This window comes from Thunnus albacares, chromosome 12 (genome assembly GCF_914725855.1).
Source record: "Thunnus albacares chromosome 12, fThuAlb1.1, whole genome shotgun sequence".
Classification (NCBI taxonomy): Eukaryota; Metazoa; Chordata; class Actinopteri; order Scombriformes; family Scombridae; genus Thunnus; species Thunnus albacares.
Window position 1 is genome coordinate 5,210,091 of NC_058117.1, and position 19,683 is coordinate 5,229,773.

The 19,683-nt window shown below is 37.6% G+C and overlaps 1 protein-coding gene across 4 annotated transcripts in view; it reads left to right on the plus strand.

The window, feature by feature from the left end:
* Positions 1–19,683, plus strand: part of astn1 (astrotactin 1) — a 393,038-nt gene that overhangs the window by 153,149 nt on the left and 220,206 nt on the right. For all 4 annotated transcript variants that reach the window (XM_044367649.1, XM_044367646.1, XM_044367647.1 and 1 more), the window contains one exon: positions 7,313–7,463. In XM_044367649.1, coding sequence (XP_044223584.1) covers positions 7,313–7,463 — 151 coding nt within the window. The remainder of the gene's footprint in view (positions 1–7,312; positions 7,464–19,683) is intronic.

Below are 19,683 nucleotides of genomic sequence, written 5' to 3' on the forward strand. Positions count from 1 at the left end.
TTCATGTGACAAAGCTCTCTAGAGAAGCAGTAAGTATTACTCTTGTCTGTTGGGAGCAAAGGAGAAAATCAGGTGATGTATTATAGAGCAACAAACTCCACCACACCAGTAGGAGGTTGGGGGACGCACCAAAAAAACCTCAGTCTTTAAAACAGGAGATAGCTGTTTGTTGAGTCTTTCCAACCATCTGTCAACATTGTTTACTTTTAGTTCCCTGACCTTAACCAGGTTTTTATTACTGCAACTATGACAACGAAGGAAACCTAAAGAAACCCAAACCAAGATATTTTTCTAACCTTAATAAAGTACTTTTTTTATAAACTAAACCATGATCTTTCTCTAACTCTAACAGAGTGTTGTAATTGTCTAACTGTAACCATACCTTGACCATATGTCTTAATTTCTGGATACACTAACAGCAATAACAGTACCAATGGTGGGGGATTATGAGCTACTGCCTCAATAATAATCCCATTTTCTTGCAATAACAGACACATACTGTCATTAAATCAAAGGTTTATTTATTTATTTTTTTGATGGCAAGATTCCTACAGTTATGAAACACTGAAAAAGGATCATTGAATAAACTTTTACTCTGTATTTTTGAGGCCTAAGGAATGGGGATTAATATGATTTATTTTTTATCCCGACCTCTAGGTTTAAATACTGCTCTTGGAAATAATGCAGGATGTTTTGGAATATATTGTATGTACCAGTTGTCTTTGTTACATCCTGTAGGATTGCACTGTTGTACTTCATTTATGCAGTTTTGAGCACGGTTTTGCGGTTGTCTTCCCCCTCTTCTCCATGTTTACACATTTCAACTCCCTCTTCTTTTTCCACATTTTATTTTCATTTGGCAGCTTCCTTCAAGATGCTGTGTGAGTAACTCATTTCCCTCTGATCCATGATCTGATGAATACTCTCTTCAGCTTTCCCCAGGGGCCACAAGGAAACATTGCTAACACCTTCTGGATGCTGCTGATTTACTCTGCTTTTGAGCTGCATTCTCCCACGTTTGATAATCATTTGTCACTGTCTTGCTCCCTGGCAGATGGATAAATAGTGATGCGCCATCATCTTCCCTCCCATGATTAGGCTGGCTTCATGGCAGTTAAAATGACTGGATCGAGAAGCAGCCTTGGGTTTTGTTTTCTTAATGTGTTTATTTGTGCTTTTGTGGCATTGCCTTGAGATTACATTCAGACAATCTCAGTAGTTATAAGCTTATATATTATTTGGGCTTTTCGTATTATTGATGTTTTTTACATTTAAATCATAGGTTCTGAGACAAAATGTGCTAATAGGAAATCTAACATCCAATGCCTCCTCTGCCCCTGTGTTGTATGAAAGCTAATTGAGTGGATATTATTGCAAAGAAAACTGTTTTACATCTTCTATAATCTGAATATTAAACCCATCAAAGCAGTCATCTTTAGAAATACTTTTACATTAAAATCATGTTATTTTTTTTCTGTTCATTGTTGATGGTAATTTTCACTTCTCTCTCCGAACTGAATAACTAACTAATGCTGGTAAATTGCAGGGTTTAACATGACATTTAAACCTTTGACGATATTTTTCAGTGACAAAATGGGTTGTATGAGTGGTTCTTTACACCGCTTGTTTTGACGTGCATTTACTTCTAACCCTCCTATTGATTAGCTATCCATGTTAATGGTGCCCATAATTGAGGCTTATTTTTATTGCCTCTTTCAACTGCAGACATGTGTCTCAAACATGTTAATTATATCCAGGTAGTGCTTATTAGCCATTCATCTTCAGAGTGTCCTATATGCAAGTTGTCAAAACCAGTAATGTAATTTCTTCATACTCTAAATCAAACTTTGTAACTTAATAAAGAACTTTTCTTTTGCTGACATTACTTTTACTTTTGCAGATGGATAACATATCTTTCATGAAAAAAATTAAGAAAATTAAAATGAACTTTCATGAAAATTAACTGCATTTTACCGTCTTGGATACATGTTTACTTAGGTTTTTAGCATTTGGACATTTTGCTTTGTGATGAGGCTAAATGAGGCTGCTTGTTCTAATGATGCATGTGTACTCTGTTAATAATTGTGTATTACCAGTAAGGTCAGATAAACATTTTAATTGTCTGTCATTTTGATCAGATAAGTGCATGTGGATGCAATGCTACAGGCAATTATAACTTAGAATGTCAATTTCCTAATTTGAGGATCATTAGACGGCTCATAGTTTTTTGATACTTTTAACCCCTCTAGTATTGGGGCCTAGAGTATTGGTCTGTTAGTCCATTCAACACTTTGTATTTTTAATTTAATGCTGTGTGGAACAGTATTAAAAGAAGGCAACAGTCAAGGCACCTACGTTACTTTGCAACCAAAAGCAATGAGGAATCAAATCCATACAACATAATTCTTTCTTCATGTTGTGCTGCCTGCTCTAATGTTATACATTAATGTTGAGTGTCAAGCAGCAGTTGGGGTAGAAATGCAAAAAATGCATCAATTTGAGACCACAGCAGATTAATGATCAAGCTGGACTATGGGATCATACATGAGTGTGAGAATTTGTTTTTGTCAGTGATTTTATCATGAACAGTCTGACCCAACAGAATGTGAAAATCCTTGAGAATCACACAAGACTGAAGTAGGCTCTTGATCACTGCTGGAGGTTGGGAGTAGAAAAAAGAATTTGCTAATGGATCTAACATTTTGAAAGTCTCTCTTCAGAACTGGACAAGGACTCTGTGTTTTGCAGCACATGTTACATTTGGCTACAGGTGACCTGCGTATTAGTTGCAAGTTTATATTTTTTTTAAAATACACACACACAGGAAAGCATTTTTCAAAAGAATTTAATGTTCTTAAGAAAACCCAACAAAGACTTTACAAGCATGCTAGCTGCTCTGCGAGGCTGTGCTGATGTCATGTGAATGTCATTTCCTTTGGTAGGTATTTGGTCAAAAACATCAGTATTGGACAAAGTCAAATTTTGACCTGATGATGGCGCTAGAGGAAGTCAAGTTCAAGTTTATTGTCATTCAAACCATACCAAATATGTTTGTTGGGGAGACAGATAAATAAAAATTTAACAAGACAAAAACCACTGACAGCTTCTTTTTGTGTAGTCCCATCAGTGTCAAGTTATTAATTTACAACTTACTTTCAACTTAAAATTAATTTTTCAAAATCCAAAATGAGAAAACTAGAGGAAAGTAATTTCAAAACTAGGATCCTTTAACTTAAATTGGGGTCAACTAAACAAACAGCAACCTATACTGAACTCAACATAACTGACTTGATTGACATGACACAAAGGGAGAGTTTATATTAATAAACAGTTAACTCTAAATCACAAACTAACCTTAATATAAACAAATATTTGAATCAATAAACTATTTACAACCAATCTAACTGTCAAACAAGAAAAACAACAACACATTAAGCTCTAAAATAATTAAATTTAACTAGATCCCAAAAGGAAGACTCCCCTCCAGCACACACATTTGGCCTCTCCCACTTCCTGCCTGCTGTTACTAAAAGAGTATGAAATAAATATTTAAATGGCTGCAAAATTCCTTGTTGTTGGTAGTTCTCAGGAACTGGAAAGAGGTGAGTCTCATTCATGTTTCACCTGGCCTAGGGGAAACCCTGGCGTATCATGAAAATAAGACTCCCCTCTTCCCAGCTCCCAAGAACCACCAGCAACAAGGAATTTTGCAACCCTTTAAATGATTATTTCATACTTTTTTGGCTGCAGGGTGGGCTAACAGCAGACCAACAACAAAAGGAAACTAAAGCTAATCAACTTTAAACTACCTACTCAAAACAAAAGAAATGAAAATACAAATCACTGACCTAACTCCTGACTCAACAAAAACAGGAGAAAAGAGATTAAACCAAAATGCTGGCCACCCCTACAAAACCTGGACTGTTATTTTCAAAGCTATTTCAACAACACATTCATTGAAAGTGGAGAGAGGAGAGACTGCAAGAGCTGAGGGGGGGGGGGTTTGGCTTTGGCTTTTAAACCACAAGCTTGGCAGCTGGAACCAATCAGCTCCCTGGAACAACCTACACTCTCACACAGTCCCAATCATTCACTCAGCCAATCAAGGAATCTCACCTGCTGCCCATTACACACAGGCACCAGAGCAGAGCAGGCCAGGGGAGGACTGCTGGATCCATGAAAAACAAAAAGGTAGAACATAATTTAAAGCAAGTAAGAAATATTAATGATAGAATGTCAACCAAAATGTCTCCGCTCAAATGAGCAAACAAACTGTCAAAAAATAATCAAGTGTGTGCTGTCATTACTTGAAATGTTTGTAGGTTAATGCTAAAAGAAAACCACTTGGTGTCGGCATGTGATGTGGCTGCTACAACTGGCAAGTTCAAATTTTCAGTATGTGAATGAAGTGTATAAGAATGTAATTTTGAAAGGATTAATGCTCTGGAGAACATGACTGTGGGCTCTGAAATGTGTGTCAGTCTTGTAAATTTATACACTTCACTGAATAACTGAAAATTTGGATTTGCTAGGCACTATATAAAAAGTTGGGGGGTCACTAAAGTCATTAGGATTCGCCTCTGGAAAGCATGAATATCAGTACCATATTTAACGGCAATCCATTGTTCTTCAGACATTTCACTGAACCACAAATGCCAACCTCATGGTGGAGCTAGAGGAAAAGTCAGGGATCACCAAAGCGAGTAGGCTTTATCCACAAGTGACCATAATCAGACCAAAATTTCATGGCAATCCAGTTTGGACCAAAGTGGTGGACAAAGACCCATAATCCCTAGCATTCCAACCAACTCTGCCTACTTAATTTACATACTGGGAACTGATTACTGGCACAATCAAGAATACAAGAATGTTTATTTATATCAGGTATAAATACAAAGGCTTTCTGCATTTGCATGTCATTATTCTGATAACATCCAGATACAGATCACATGGGGACATAGTGGGGTATTGGTATCATCTCATCGTTTGGTAATAATTTGAAAAATGTTTTGGTCCTGGCTTGATGGTAATATTTTTGTTAACTCACTGAGTTTTTCAATAAACGATCAGGACAACGTTTCATCTGCAAGAAATATATTCACTTAGCTCATTCATGCTCCCTCTTTAAATTTTGGACACCAAATGAAATTCTACTGTCTCCCTGAGGACAAATGTAAGCTATTTAGCCCCATTACTGCTAAAGATCTAAGAACAGAAAAATGGCCAGTGTGATGTTTTGGGACGTAATGAATGTTGTGGCCTCTAAGGGTCCCCAATAGTGCCGTAAACCTTTTTTGTTTTTTGTGGTTTTTAATTGTAAATTGTGTTGCACCCAATTTGTGTATGTCTTGACTGTAATTGCAGTTCCCAAATGTTTCAGCATTCACACTTGCTGTGAGTTTCATCATCTGCTGAGGCTCTGTTCAACGGGTCCCTTCTGAATAAATGACAACAAAGCAATGGGCAATTATAACAGAAAAATTGGTTTGTAAGATAACATCAAGTTGACTGTGAAATGGAAGGAAACTCTGTCTTTTCTCATAGGGAAACCAGGAGAGAGTGGGGAGTCGGAAAAAAATATATTTTTATAAGTGCCTGAGAGGTCATCATTTTCTCTACCCAGGCAAGGTTCATGGCGATGCTATTACAGAAGCTCTTGTTTATCATAAGCAACACGATTCCTCTGCAGAAATAGCTCTGTGATTTAGATTCTGTGAGAAAACACTGAAGTCTTCTCTACTTTGTTCTTCATCAGCACCAATCTCAAATACTTTCTAATACTAACCACTGTTATCCTCCTGCTGGACTATCTGCTCATTGACCTTGCATGAGGTTTATGTGGAACAAAAAAAAAAAAAAAAAAAATCACAGAAACACAAAGTGACTGCTCAGAGCAAGGTTAGAGCAATGAATTCATGGGGTGTTTTATCTCATGAGTCTACTACTTTGAATAGGAATCGTACTGAGAAAAGCCATAGCTTTTCTCATGATGATTACACGGAATGAATTTAACATGCTGATATTTGTAATTCATGGAAATAGATACCCCTTGATTGAGTTAAATAGAGAACAAGGTGTCACGGAATGTCTTGCAAAGCACATTGTTGAGACACCGCTTTGACAGTTCCTTGTTCTTTTTTTTTTTTCCCTGAAGGAATTGAAACATCATCTAAAGAAATGTCATATTTTAATCAAATTTAATGAGAGCAAATTGCATACTGCAGACAGCAAGGCTTAACTAATTGAATGCTGGATTTCAGTCACAGTCGTTACCTTGTTTGTGGGTGATATTTCTCAAAGTCATCATTCAAATAATATTTGTAATTACTGACTTTGCTGACATTGAGAAATAAAAGATGAATTAACATGGATGACATTGTTAAATATAAATAAACTGACACCATGTGTGATAAAGTGGAACAATTGTGCTTAACAAAATTAAATTATTTTCTAGCTAATCAATTTCAAAACCTTCCCACCAGTGTCTATACCAGTATCTGGATTTCAGTTCACCACATGGAGTCAAGGTTTTATCTGCAATTATGCTAATGATTTAGCTTACAATAAAACATACTGTAAAACCTACAACTCTTTGCCTTTGCACCCAAAAATCTAGCACGTTTATTGTGTCTGTCATTCCCCCTAACATTTGTTTTGCAACCAAAAAAAATTGTCTAGTAATCTAAATGAGTTTTACAGCAAAATTAAATTCTGGTGCAAACAAATTCTAAGTGTCATTGCAAGTAGTCATTATGTCACCAGGCCTCCAGCATCAACTCATTTTCTGTGCAGAGTTAGGTGGTGAACTAAACTTTCATCATCAGATACAGGTACTAGCTAGCTGTGAACGTGTTGGTGTGATCCAGCCACAATAGCACACCCAGCTAGCAGCTAACTTGTCTAAGGTTATCACAGTTTATTCAAAAGATGTATTTGTACCTTCTACTTCTGTCTCACAATCGACTACAAACCATACTACATCTTTGTTGTGGTGCAGTATACTTGGGTAGAGAAGAGTTACTGGATATAAAATTGGACAGTGCAGCACAGTTGCTTCTATTTTTGACTCTTGGGCTCTCCACTTCCTCAAAGTTCAGCACTGTAAATATGGTTTGCTATTGATCAGTGGAGCAAATATGCTTGGGAATTTTTTCTGTGATAAATTATTTGGCTGTAACAGCTATTGTACATTTAACATTGTAGCAAGGCAACAGTTTCTCATTTACCCAGCAAGCTCCAAGAAATACTGCACAGATGCTCAAAACTGAACAACTGTTCTCTGTTTTTTGTCACTCTTAATCTGCCTTTACAGAGAGGAGTTGATGATCAGTTCATCCTTTGACTCTTTGGAGGTGCTCCTGGACTCATTTGGACCCGTCAGAGACTGCACCAAAGACAATGGAGGCTGCAGCCGCAACTTCCGCTGCATATCTGACCGAAAGCTGGACTCCACCGGATGTGTGGTGAGTCATCTTTCTTTTTTAAAACTCTGGCTGGAAGCTGCCATACATTAGCTACAGTAGCAGAACACGACCTTTGCCTCATATTTCTACACAAATCAAATTCAAAGTGCTTTGCAGGATATAATACAGTCTGTATACATCCTTTTATGATTTATACAATATGAGAGCATAACACTGAATAACCTTACCCCCAGCACGCGATTGCATCTGTAGAGATGAGCCTCAGGGATTTTTGATAGGATGCGTACTTATATGGCCTCTTCACTACCAGTTCATATTCTGATGTATAAATTTCCTCTTGTGGCCATCAGTGTTTAAGCCCATCTACCAGTATAAATATTCATAAGCATATCTACAGGTCAGGATGACCCATATCAAGGACAACTCTCAGACCTGTACTCTGTAATGTGTCTGAATAGACAGTTTGACTTCGCCTCTTGTCTTATATGCCTCTTACGCTGACAACACATTCATTACCTCCAGGTGGTGTTTAGCAACCAGGATATGTAGCAGCCAGGTCTGTTTTCTTCTCCATCTGTTAGGGACTCCAGCAATACCAGTCTTGTTATTTGCAGAATCTTAGCACCGTCTGCTAGTGTTTTGCTTCTCCTAAATCCCCCTCCTCTATTGATAAGCTGTCAGGCACCATCCCCCCCTTACAATTTAATTTATTTTCAAGCACTTTGATGCACTTGAATAGATTCTTTCAGGTGGGCTGGGAAGATGCTATTTATGCAATCCAGTATGTTTCATCATATCTCTTACAATGCATCTTCAGGAGATGGAACAGCTTGTAAGATGTTTTTAATAGGAAAATGTTTCATTTATAGATTAGAGGGAAAATGCATCTGAATATGTAAGCAATTATGTATGTAGGTAGTACGGTAACATTAGAGCAGATGAGCAATTGTTGCTGTAGGTAGTAGACAAGCATGTAAAACCAATGCTGAAGTCTATTTATTGATTACTCTCTTGCCCTTTCATCATCTGACTTCAATCACTAAGTCTGAGACTTGAGGCTAAGATACAGTAAATATGCTGCATGCATCTGAGAGGGCACAAAAATTAGATTGCAGATTCTTATTTTTTCAGTTATGGCATATTCTGTATCCTGCTATATATTTCTGCTACAATAAGATGTTAGATACATTGTGGGTATTCCATTTCCATTTCTGCAGTGCCCTTTTCAGATATGTCTTTTCACTAAAACCTGACTGAGAATCATGCAGACTTTTCATCTGGGAATTTAAAGGTGACAGCATATAAAAAGTACAATAGCAGGTTGAGTAGAAAAGGTGTAAAGAGTTTTACAGGACATTTTACAATATTGTACAAACTGTCAACTGTGACATTCAGCCCACATCAATGTGTTTTTGCTTTAGAAAAAAAAAAAAGATCAACACATGTGCACCATTTTACCATTTTCGTTGGCGTAATCAATGGTTTTTGACTGAACCACTGAAATAACATGGGGGAAAGCCTAGTCCTCTCTGTGTCCAGATATTTCTGCTTTTATGGTCCAACATCAGACTGATACCAAAATGTGTAGCTTTGTTTTTTGTATCTTGATTCTCATAATTAGAGAAATGGTCCAAAATACAACAGAGGCTGATGGGAATATCATGAGTTCTGCCAGTATTTGGTCATAAAACAAAGTATTGGACAAAGCCAAATTTACTTATAGTACTACAGGGACATTCCGGGAATCACCAACATCTTTAGCATTTATCCTTTGGGGACCATGAATGTCTCCACCAGATATCACAGCATCCATAGTTGCTGAGATCCTTCAGTTAGGACCAAAGTGGTTGACAGACTAACTGTCAACTGGCATCTCACTGTTTGAATGTTCTAGTTGGAAGAGATATTCTAGTTGGATATAAAAGCTACATATCCTGTTAGATACACATATTACAGTATTGTGCAGTCTATCAACAAGGACATTCAGTCCCCACCAGAGCGTCTCTGTTTTATACATTCAAGGACTCATTTCAGTGTAATGTTATTCCAACACGTTCTCACTCCCAACTCGTCATATATTGAAGCTTTGTCAGGACCCCGTGGCATCACTTTTTAATGCACTGGGTACCCCTTAAGCGTCAGTATCACGGTAGTCACTGTTAAAAAATAATTATATTTTATGGTGTGACAACGTGGTGGTTAAGGTCTGGTTAGGTTTAGGCATGAAAACTGCTGGGTTAGGGTTAGGGAAAGATCATGGTTTGGGTTAAAAAATAATAATAAATAAAATAAAAATGTTAAGGTGGTCTTAAACCGTGCTCTGTGCTGATTTCCAATTTTCTGTCAACAACATTACAAGCCATCCACCGACCCCTCTACCTCCTAATAAGAAAGTCAGCTTATACAGATGTCATGTGAAGTGCGTCACTTCAGAAATGTTGATATGATACATATTGTTGAAATGTTAATATGCTACGTATTACAGGTGTTGAAATGTAGATATTCAACGTATCTGTGGTGAAATTTGTCACCTTTTATATAGACGTCATCAGTCTCATGGCATCTATTTCAGACGTTGTGGGAGCTCAACAGTAGTCTATCGGACTACTCTGCACATTAAAAAATGTTGCCAAAGGGTTACCCAGTGCGTTAAAAAGTGACGTCAGAGGGTCCTGACCAAGCTTCAGTGTGTGACGAGTTGGGAGTGAGAATGAGCTGGTTATTCACTAGGTGCATCAGTATAATCTTGAACAGCTATAGTACAAAGAAACATATTGAATATTAGCTGCTTGTACTTTGCTGATGTAATTAAGCTTTCAGGCATTTTAAAGGTTTAGCTACTGTGTGTCATTAATCCAAAAACAAATGCTCAGAAAATCAACTTGTGTATTTCCTGTGGGCTTTTAAATGTCACAAATCTGCTGTTTGGGAAAATGAAATCTCCTGGCTAAGCAATTAAATTACATCACAAATGTATTACAGCTGACTGAGAGCACTGGCCATTCACTGAGTCTCGTCACATCCTGTGGCTGGTCAGGCCATGTAGTCCAGTCCAAGTTAGTACAACTAGTAGATATGAGTTGGACCCTGCAAATAACATCCGCTATCTGAAGTTGCTTTATAAACACTGAAAGGAGTCCGGTAAGTTGCACAACATTGCACTGGAATGTCAGAGAGTGAAATATCCATCCAATTTACATCTTGTACCCCATCTTGTATCAAGAGATGGCAGAGTGGAGATTTCTAGCCTGAGCTTTGAAGTCCCATGGGCGTCTGATTATGTTTTACTTAGTTGAGGCATTTATGTTTTTCCCGCTCTTCCCTCTTGTGGGAAAACACAAGAAAAGTCCAGATATCTTGTAGTGATATTCTTTCTTTACACATAATTACTGGGAGCTTTAATACAACAGTCTGTGTTTGTCAGCATCTAGAAAGCGGCTTCTTTGTGTTGCAGTGTGTTGCAAATCCTTGCCAAAAGCATCACAAAAAAATCCAATTCCTTCTCCCTGAAATTAATCTCAAATGGATCCAAAAAGAAATAGTAAAAATCTTGCCAACACTTTGAAGTGTCATGAGACTCTCCCTTTTTATTCCATTAATTATTTATTGTCCTGTTATATTTCCATCCCTGTGAGCATTTTGAAGAATACTGTGATATTTTTTTAAAGAACCGTTTTCAAAAAAAAAAGAACAAAGTGAATGTCTGTACTTAGTTACAGTACTTATCCCTTAATGTTTCTGTTTGCCCATCATCTGTGAATGTTCACCATGCTCTACTATAACTAAAAATAAAACAAAATTCATCCCAGGAATAAATGTATGATTTCACACTTCAGTAGAGCCCCATTGAGAAGGAGGTGGGTAATATGTAAGACAAGGAAAAAAAAAGGTGATTGTGAGAGAGTGAGGAATTGTCAGAGCGACCTGGAAACACTTTACTTTACACTTTAGAACAGATCGACTGCTGCTGCTATTAAAGGCCATTTATTTGGAAGACGTCAGTTTTTCTGTCAAGTCTTGTTACTCGCAGATATCAGATATATGACAAATTTCATTAACATAATACAATGACCAACACTGCTGACACTTCAGCTTGAACATGGGAGAAAAATAAATATTCAAACTATAACAGTCTCTCAGAATTAAATTCTATGTAGAGTGTATAATCGCTTCTAACACGCACTTTCACTCTGATCTACTGCTTGTCCTGTTGCCCTCAGGAAATTATTGTTCTCTTCTTTAATGTGTAATGAAAAAAAAAACAAGCAAAGATAATCATGACAACAAACCATATGAAAAGTAATGTGCGGAACTATTTTAATTCTATTAATTGTATTTTAAAGACTTTTAAATATAGCCACTCCCTTACAGTAACATTTATCCCAAAAACAAATCAGAACACACCTGTTAGTTGCTCAAGGGAGGCAGCGCAGTCACCACAAATGAATGGAACCACTTTTTTAATTTTTGATTTTATAATCTAATCTTAGTCTAGGATTGGCCTAAACAAATGATTTGTTCAATCTTTGTCCATTTAAACTTTTCTGTTTATTTTTTTTGAAAAAGTAACAGTTCCAGAATAAAGTTCACTTGGCATTTCATGCCTTGTTTCATGATGTTTTCTCTGCCTGGATTTGTTAATTATCAAACAGGCTCACCAGTCTGCCAGTTTGCCTTTCATGTGTAGTGCACTTTCCAAGTAAGCAATAATATGTGCCTCATACTTTATGCATATTTATAAAAAAAAATATTAAGGGATGATTTCGATGAGAGATTTTTTTTTTTCAGTTTTGCATGAAAATCCCGAGCTCTAATGAGCAGGTGCTAAAAGCACAGATATATTTAAAAGTAAGGTTTTGGTCAGGGAGCGATGAATAAACTTCTGCTCTGCTCTGTTTCTGGCGACCTAATGCATCTGTTAACTAGAATTTTAAAAAGTGTTAGAAAACAAGACAGATTTTTATGAAGTGAACAATAATAATAAATGTAAATGTAAATGAAAACAAGATTTGACAATTTTCTAAAACCAAAGCAAGGGAATATGGAGATGTGGCGTTATACTTAACTGTTCATTAAACTACACATTCATGAACTGAAAACAGGCTGGTGATATATTTTTGTGGCTACATTTATATCTATATTCTAGTGACACATCAATCAGAACCATCCATCCTCACCTACAGCACTCGACTGACAGTTTCAGCCGGACCTGCTGCTCTGCATCTTATTATGACATTCCATTACTTTTTCATTTAAATTTTCTGCTTTTATTGCTCATTTTAATTTTCTAGTTAATGACTCCTATTCTGTTTATTGCAAAGATAGGTTAAAGTTACCAGCTGTATTGCAGTTTATTCAGCAGTTGACAGTATTGCACAGGAGGAGTTGAACTGTGGCCTCAGTAAACTTTTTGAACTCTTCCATGTAGCTCCTCTCCATTTCTTTTGTAAGCTTGGTGATGTCATCCAGCTCTCCTACATTTGCAGAGTCTGCCTGGAAGTCAGTCCCAGGCGCTGCTGCTGCTGCTGCCTCATTAAATCAGACACTAATTACACACAGATTGCGAGCACAGATCGAATGAAAGAGGCAGCACAAATTTTCTCTGCACTTTTATTTATGTAAACCTGATTCTGAATGTACACAATTATCAATCACAAAGGAGATGTAGGTAAGAGGAAGCAGGTGAGTTAAGTAAGGATTTTTCATTAATTTTGATCACTATTGCTGTAAGAAAAGCATAACTCCTCTCCTAAATTGATTGGTATTCTGTTTGAATGTCGTTATTATGCTATTTTTTTCTATAACCATCTCATTGCGGGGGAGCTAAACCGTTGATCTTCACCCCCACACACACACACATATCCCAGTCCTGTCCATCACCACACTGCAGCGCTCCCAGCTGCCGTTGCATATATTACTGTCCGTTTTAGTAATTATCTTGTGACTGTCGAGCTTATAAATGAGCCTCTCATCCGTCTAATCAGGGTGGTAAACTGGCTGGGCCCCAGCGCTCTGATTCCACCCTAATCAATTAACACCTTGTCTGAGTCTGTGCTGCCAGTAGCTGTACTGTCTGCATTTAATATCTTTCCTTGTGTTAGAGTCAACTGACGCTGGCGGTCTGCGCTGACCGACCCGCTCCGTCTCACTGATATATTGCACTCCTGGGGAGAGGCAGCACGCAGCGCCTGTGGCAGTGGGAGCATAATAATCACAGAATGATTGTGAGATTAATTAGCTTCATCTTGTCACTTGTCTCCCCAGCAAAATGGTGGAAAACAAGGATGTTGTTGACAGTGCTGATTGCCACTAGGATGGAATGACAAGAATAGCTGGGCACCGTCCAAACAGCTCAATGTGTGTTTGTGGGGTTTGATATATAAACTGTCAGTACACAGGAAATGTTGATCATTAGTGCTGTTTAAGTGTGTTTTACAGCTGTTTGTGTCTGCTTTATAGCACTATACTGTGGAGAGAGAGCGAGTTGTGTGTGTGTGTAAGGTATAAACAATGACGGTTATGGCTGTGTTTGTAGTGACAGTACAGTGTGCCTACAGGGTCGGATTTTTTTTTCCCCCTCAGATAGATTTGTGTGTTCCAAGTTATAATAAATTACATCTTGTTTTCTCCCTGATGGGTTAGACAGGGTGGGTCACTCTGCCTCGACGAGGTTCCACTATGCTGAAAATGTGTGTACGCATGTGTATCCATCCATGTGTTGTATTTTTGCCCAATGAATTACAAAGTGCAGAAAAGTGCTGGTGCTCTGTTTTCTATGAGTTTAAACTTTTGAAGGTTAGAAAGTCATGGTAGGTGTTTTCGTTTTTGACAGCTGATGGAAAAACACCTCGACTGATTGGTTAGAAGAGGCCAAGTTCAGTATGCTTTATAGTTTTTTGTTTAAATGTGAGTGTTGGGGATTTTTTTACTTATTTATTTTTTACTTGTTGTCTGAGTCCAACTGAAAGTAAACAAAGAGATGATCCCCCTGGATTAGCTGTTGTAGGTAACTGCATATGTATGTACTTGTGGAGCAGCTTGTTAGCTACCCAAACAGCATCTGCACAGGCTTGTTTGTTAAGGCTATCACTGTTGATTTAACTCGGTGTGCATGTTAGAGAAGTTGTACCAACTGAGAGAAAATGCTTTGTGCCTGCAATTGTCCAAATTGCAAAAAATAAAATAACAATAGTTTAAATAACTGTCACTATATTATAAAGCAAGTTGTTCTACAAATTCACCCAAATTCAAGTATCAAGTAACTCAATAGTCTGTGAGAAGGACTATTGTGTATACTGTGCTACATAAATTTGAATGAAACCTCAGCATTTTCTGGTAACATTGCACCTCCATAAAGGAAGGACTTGCAAGACACAGATTAAAAGAAAAGAATAGTCAAAATGTATGCAACAAAGACTGAGATATTCTGACTTTTAGAACCTAGTATAGCTTAGGCTAATGCACTTTGATAGCATCTTTCTGTTAGACCCTCACTGCGTGATCAATGCCAACGTCTTTCAACGACTCACATACTTACTCGCCATGACTAGTAAACTGAATCTGATGTGTGAAATCTGTGGACTTCCCTTCAATGAAACAACGGCAACACACTTTGTGGTCCTTTTGCTAAATTATGGCATTAAAAACTAGTACCGCTTGACACTATTCATGTTTTTCAGTGCCGGTGTGTCTTGATATGTGTATGATTCAAAAGGCTAAATATTATTAAACTGAAGACAGAAAAACCCTGAACATGTGCCTTCCACATCAATACAAAAAAGTATATATTTCTTTAAAGTACTTCTGTCTCAATTACTGTTGGGCCAGTCAACTACTCATCACCACAAAATACAACCTATGGTGTCACACAATTCTACAGACCATAATACAAACCATAAGAGTATCACAAAAGGGTCCACTTGTGACAAACAAGAGGTCCTTGCTGAAACTCTTCAGTAAAAATGTGTAGAAACCAAATACAGTGAGCCTTATTCATGAGAAAAATAAGTGTTTTTTTCTACCACGTTGTACATTTGACATGACAGTTAAAACTAGATCATGTCATCTTTCACTGGATGGCTGCAAACTTCCTTCAGCTGAACATGGAGAAAACTGAGATCTTGGTCGTAGGTGCTAAAGCCCAGAGACAGTTAGTCTGCGAGTACCTGGCATCCAGATCACTAAAAAGAGTAACCATGGATGGTGAACTCAGCTTTAAGGATCATATTAACAGCATCACCAAGGCTGCCTTTATCCAACTCAGAAACATTTCCAGAATCAGAGGCTTTTGTTCCTGGTCTGACTCAGAGAAACTCATGTATTCATTTGTCAGAATTAGATTATTGCAATTCTGTTTATGGGTCTAACAAACAAAACAATCCATAGATTACAACTTATCCAGAACTAAGCCGCAGGAGTTCCAACCAGGACAAAAAAATCAGACCACATAAATCCAGTCCTCCAAAACCTTCACTGGCTACCTGTTGTTTTCATAATACAATTTAAAATCCTCCTCTTGGTACAAAGCACTTGCTGGTCTGACTCCATAGCACATTTTAGACATGCTGTCAGTTTACAGTCCCCACAGATCACTAGGTGGAAATCTCCTCCTTGTGCCTAGAGCACTTTCAAAATCTGGTGAGATGGCTTTCACTATTTATACACCCGAAGAATGGAACAGTTTGCCTGCTGTTGCTAGACTTGCTCCCACACTGTGTTCTTTTAAAAGCAAACAAAAGACCCTCCTTTTCAGTCAAGCATTTTCTTGAATGGACACACATGTATTTGTACAGTATGTTTGTTTGTGTGTGTGTATATATGTGTATGTATGGATGGATGTTTGTTTATAAGCACACTTTTGCTATTTGATTTTGTTTTTATATAAAGCATTTTGAACTGCTTTTATATGAGATAGTGCTATACGTATAAAATTTGAATTAAATTCAATCAAAGGTTGCATAGACCACTCAACAGAGTTACCCACAAAATTATACAATCTGAAAAAGACATTATACACAACACTGCATAATAGCGGCAGAATACACCACCTACTGTTATATCTAATACCTGTCTGACCAGTCATGTGGTTGTTTTAATAAAATTTCTAGACAGTACCTTACAGTATGCTGCTGGCCAAAGCAGTTCTTCTTACCGCTTTGTATTGGCGCAGTTCCCCTTAGGCAGCAAAAACCAATCTTGACTGGGATCACATTTTGGGACACTAAGCAGTGTCGAGTGGAGTCAATACCTGGCAGAGATATAGCTAGACCTCAGCCCTAAAGAGGAATAGGAGCACATTAGATTGTCACTACTGATGTTTTCTCTCCTCGGGTCATTGGATTTATGTGAGAGTGTGTTTAGACTGAGAAGGTTGATAAAAGCATCTGCTGAAGAGCACGTAAACTATGGGTTCATATGTTTTGGAAATTTGTAGAATAAAATTTGTTTCTGTAATTTTTTTTTTTTAACTATACTGAAATGTGTTTACTAAAGCGCTGAAATGTGAGACAAAATGGTTCAGGTACAGACATAAATCATGCTTTTTTTTCAGCAAAGAATGATTAATGGGAAATGATTGTAAGTAAAAGAATCAGCGACATTGTGACTGACATTATATTTTCATTATTCTTTTGAGTCTACAAGTTAATTTTATGTGCAGTACAACAGGGGTGTAATTTTCACTGGGGTCACAGGGGTTATGTCCCCCTCACTTTCCAAATTTTCACACTTAACCGCAATGTATTTATTGTTTGATTTACTCTAAAATCCTTAAACAGTTGTCTGACTATCCAGCTGGTAACATCCAGATTGAAAAAGAGAGGAGCTAATCAACGTCTGAGTCACCTAAAACTATTATGTGCTCACAGCAGTTAAGCTTTACAAGCTGCAGATTTTTTTTAAACTTTTCTTTGCCTCAGTTTTTCTCTCAGACAACATAGATGTTTATGCCGTATTCAGCCTTGAGAGGAAGACCTGCAGGCACTACTGAGATGAATAAGACGAGGTCAAAATCTAGTACATGGCTGGACCATGTATGAAGCACTACAGGGCTTTTAATTTGAAACAACGGATACAGGAAGTGGCAGTATGTGGCAACCAAGCCCCCAGGAAGTGTGCCAGGCTTTGACTGAAGCCAGTTTAACATTGGGCCTTTCTCAATGCCAAGTATGCCGAGTTTGGACTTGGCAAGTTTGACTCAGATGTAGAAACTTCCGAGGATGGGAGGATTTCATCTGTGAGACCAACATTTATCTTCCAAAAGGAATTATATCATATATCAAAATGCTGCCGAGACATTAGAGCCAGCAGTAAATCACCAAAGAGCTGCACAGATCAGTTCATCGGATCATGTTCTCCTCGGGATGACGACGGATGTTGAAAGGCCGATCATCTCAGGGGTGGGGCTATGGCAGGTGGATAGTGCCAACATAGGATTACAAGGAGAAGGTGCAGTCAACCCTTCTGTCACTGCCAAACCATGCAGAGTTTTGAATGAGACTGATTGGGACTGCAGACAAGAGACTGACGGCGATGTTAAGGTGAGTGCATGGAAGGAACGTCTACCGGCGATGGCATGACAGCTGCGTATTTCATAATTTACTGTATAAAAATACACCTGCTAAGTACATTTGAACTTGGTATGTTGGTTGAAAACCATGTGATACACATCTTCATGTACTAAATGGTTACTTTCTCGCTTGAAAAAAAAAAAAACTTAATAAAGTGACATTAACAGTTCTACAACAAAATTACAACAGCTTAATCTCTGCCATCAACACTGCAGGTTGGTGTGAAATGCATTCTGGGATACTTAGCTTTGGCTGACCAATGGTGTAACTGCCTCACTCAGAATGTCAGTGACTAACAGATACAGTTATAGGGCTTTGACAAAAAAGTTATAGTAGTGAACTGCTTTTTCAAAAATATAAATGAACTGTAACAAACAGATGAAAGAAAAATCTGCAGTGGAAAATCTTTGCTCATTTAAACATGCTATCCTTAATACTAAATTTAACAAAGTTGAATCTTCATCTTCCAAATGGAACTGAATTTAGTTTTGGTCTCAATAATTTAGTGCAATATAAAATTGTAATAATGATGGAGTAAATAACTGTGACTTGGGTAAAAACTTAAATTAAACATCAGCATAGCCACAGTTGTTGCTTGAATGGTTCAGTGAGATCAATTGCATATTTATTAGTAGTATACCAGAGCTGTGATGTGCATAAAGCAGCAATCCCCGACCTTTGTTTAACTTTGACTTTTTGAGCTCAGATCCCCAGATAATCCTGCTGAAAACGTCTGGTTCCTCATAAACCAAAGAGTGTCTTGAAACAGCATAAAAAAACTACACCATCTCATTAGATCACAAAACTTCAAATATAACTCAGACTTCACCAGGCACTTGCCACAATATAAATAATGCCTGTCTTTTTAAAATGAATATAACATTCTTTTGTTCGGAATTCTGTTCACAGTAACAAGGGTCTTTTTGAGTGAGCAGGTTTTTACCACTAACTCAGCAAGAAAGAACATTCTCTGAAATTACAGATCTCACATTTTTTAAGTCCATAAAGTTTAATAAATAACTTCCACTTCCTGAATACTTTGTGGGTAGCAGTTAACTACAGCTCAGTACAGATTGTTAGATCATTAAGGTTTTAGATGGAAAGTGCCAGATGTAGTGATACTGACAGGCAGCTCCAGCAGTCAGTAAATGAAAAGACATTGGATCAGAAAATACAATCTTTCTCTTTAAGAAAGGTCTTCAGATGTAGCACGTCCATTTGACCTCAGGCACACTCCCTGTTGTGCTTTTTGCACTTTGCTGTGAAGGAGGTAAGCAGGGTTACTAAATATCCAAGTTTTTTGCACCAAACTTACTCACCATAACATCCACAGGAGATCAGAATGAGGAGCAAGTGCTCTGGGATAAGCTGGCCTTTGACCCACACTGCTTATCTCATCACACTTGCCTGTGAAAAAGTATCTCAGGGCAACTTCCTCTATTAAGAAACATCAAAGGAAAGTTGAAATGTTGGAATAATGTTTTAGGCTACAAAATGTGATTTCTCTAACAGACCCCTTCAGAATAGATACGTTTCTCTGTGAACTTGACACAAGCGCTCCTGTGGGCTTCTCTCTCTGCAGTGTGGAAAAGCCTTTCAAGTTTCTGGCAAATATATCATCCCAGTTCTCTATTTGATGTATCAATCAATATGCTTTTTAATGCTATGCATAGACCAGTAAGAGGATGTTT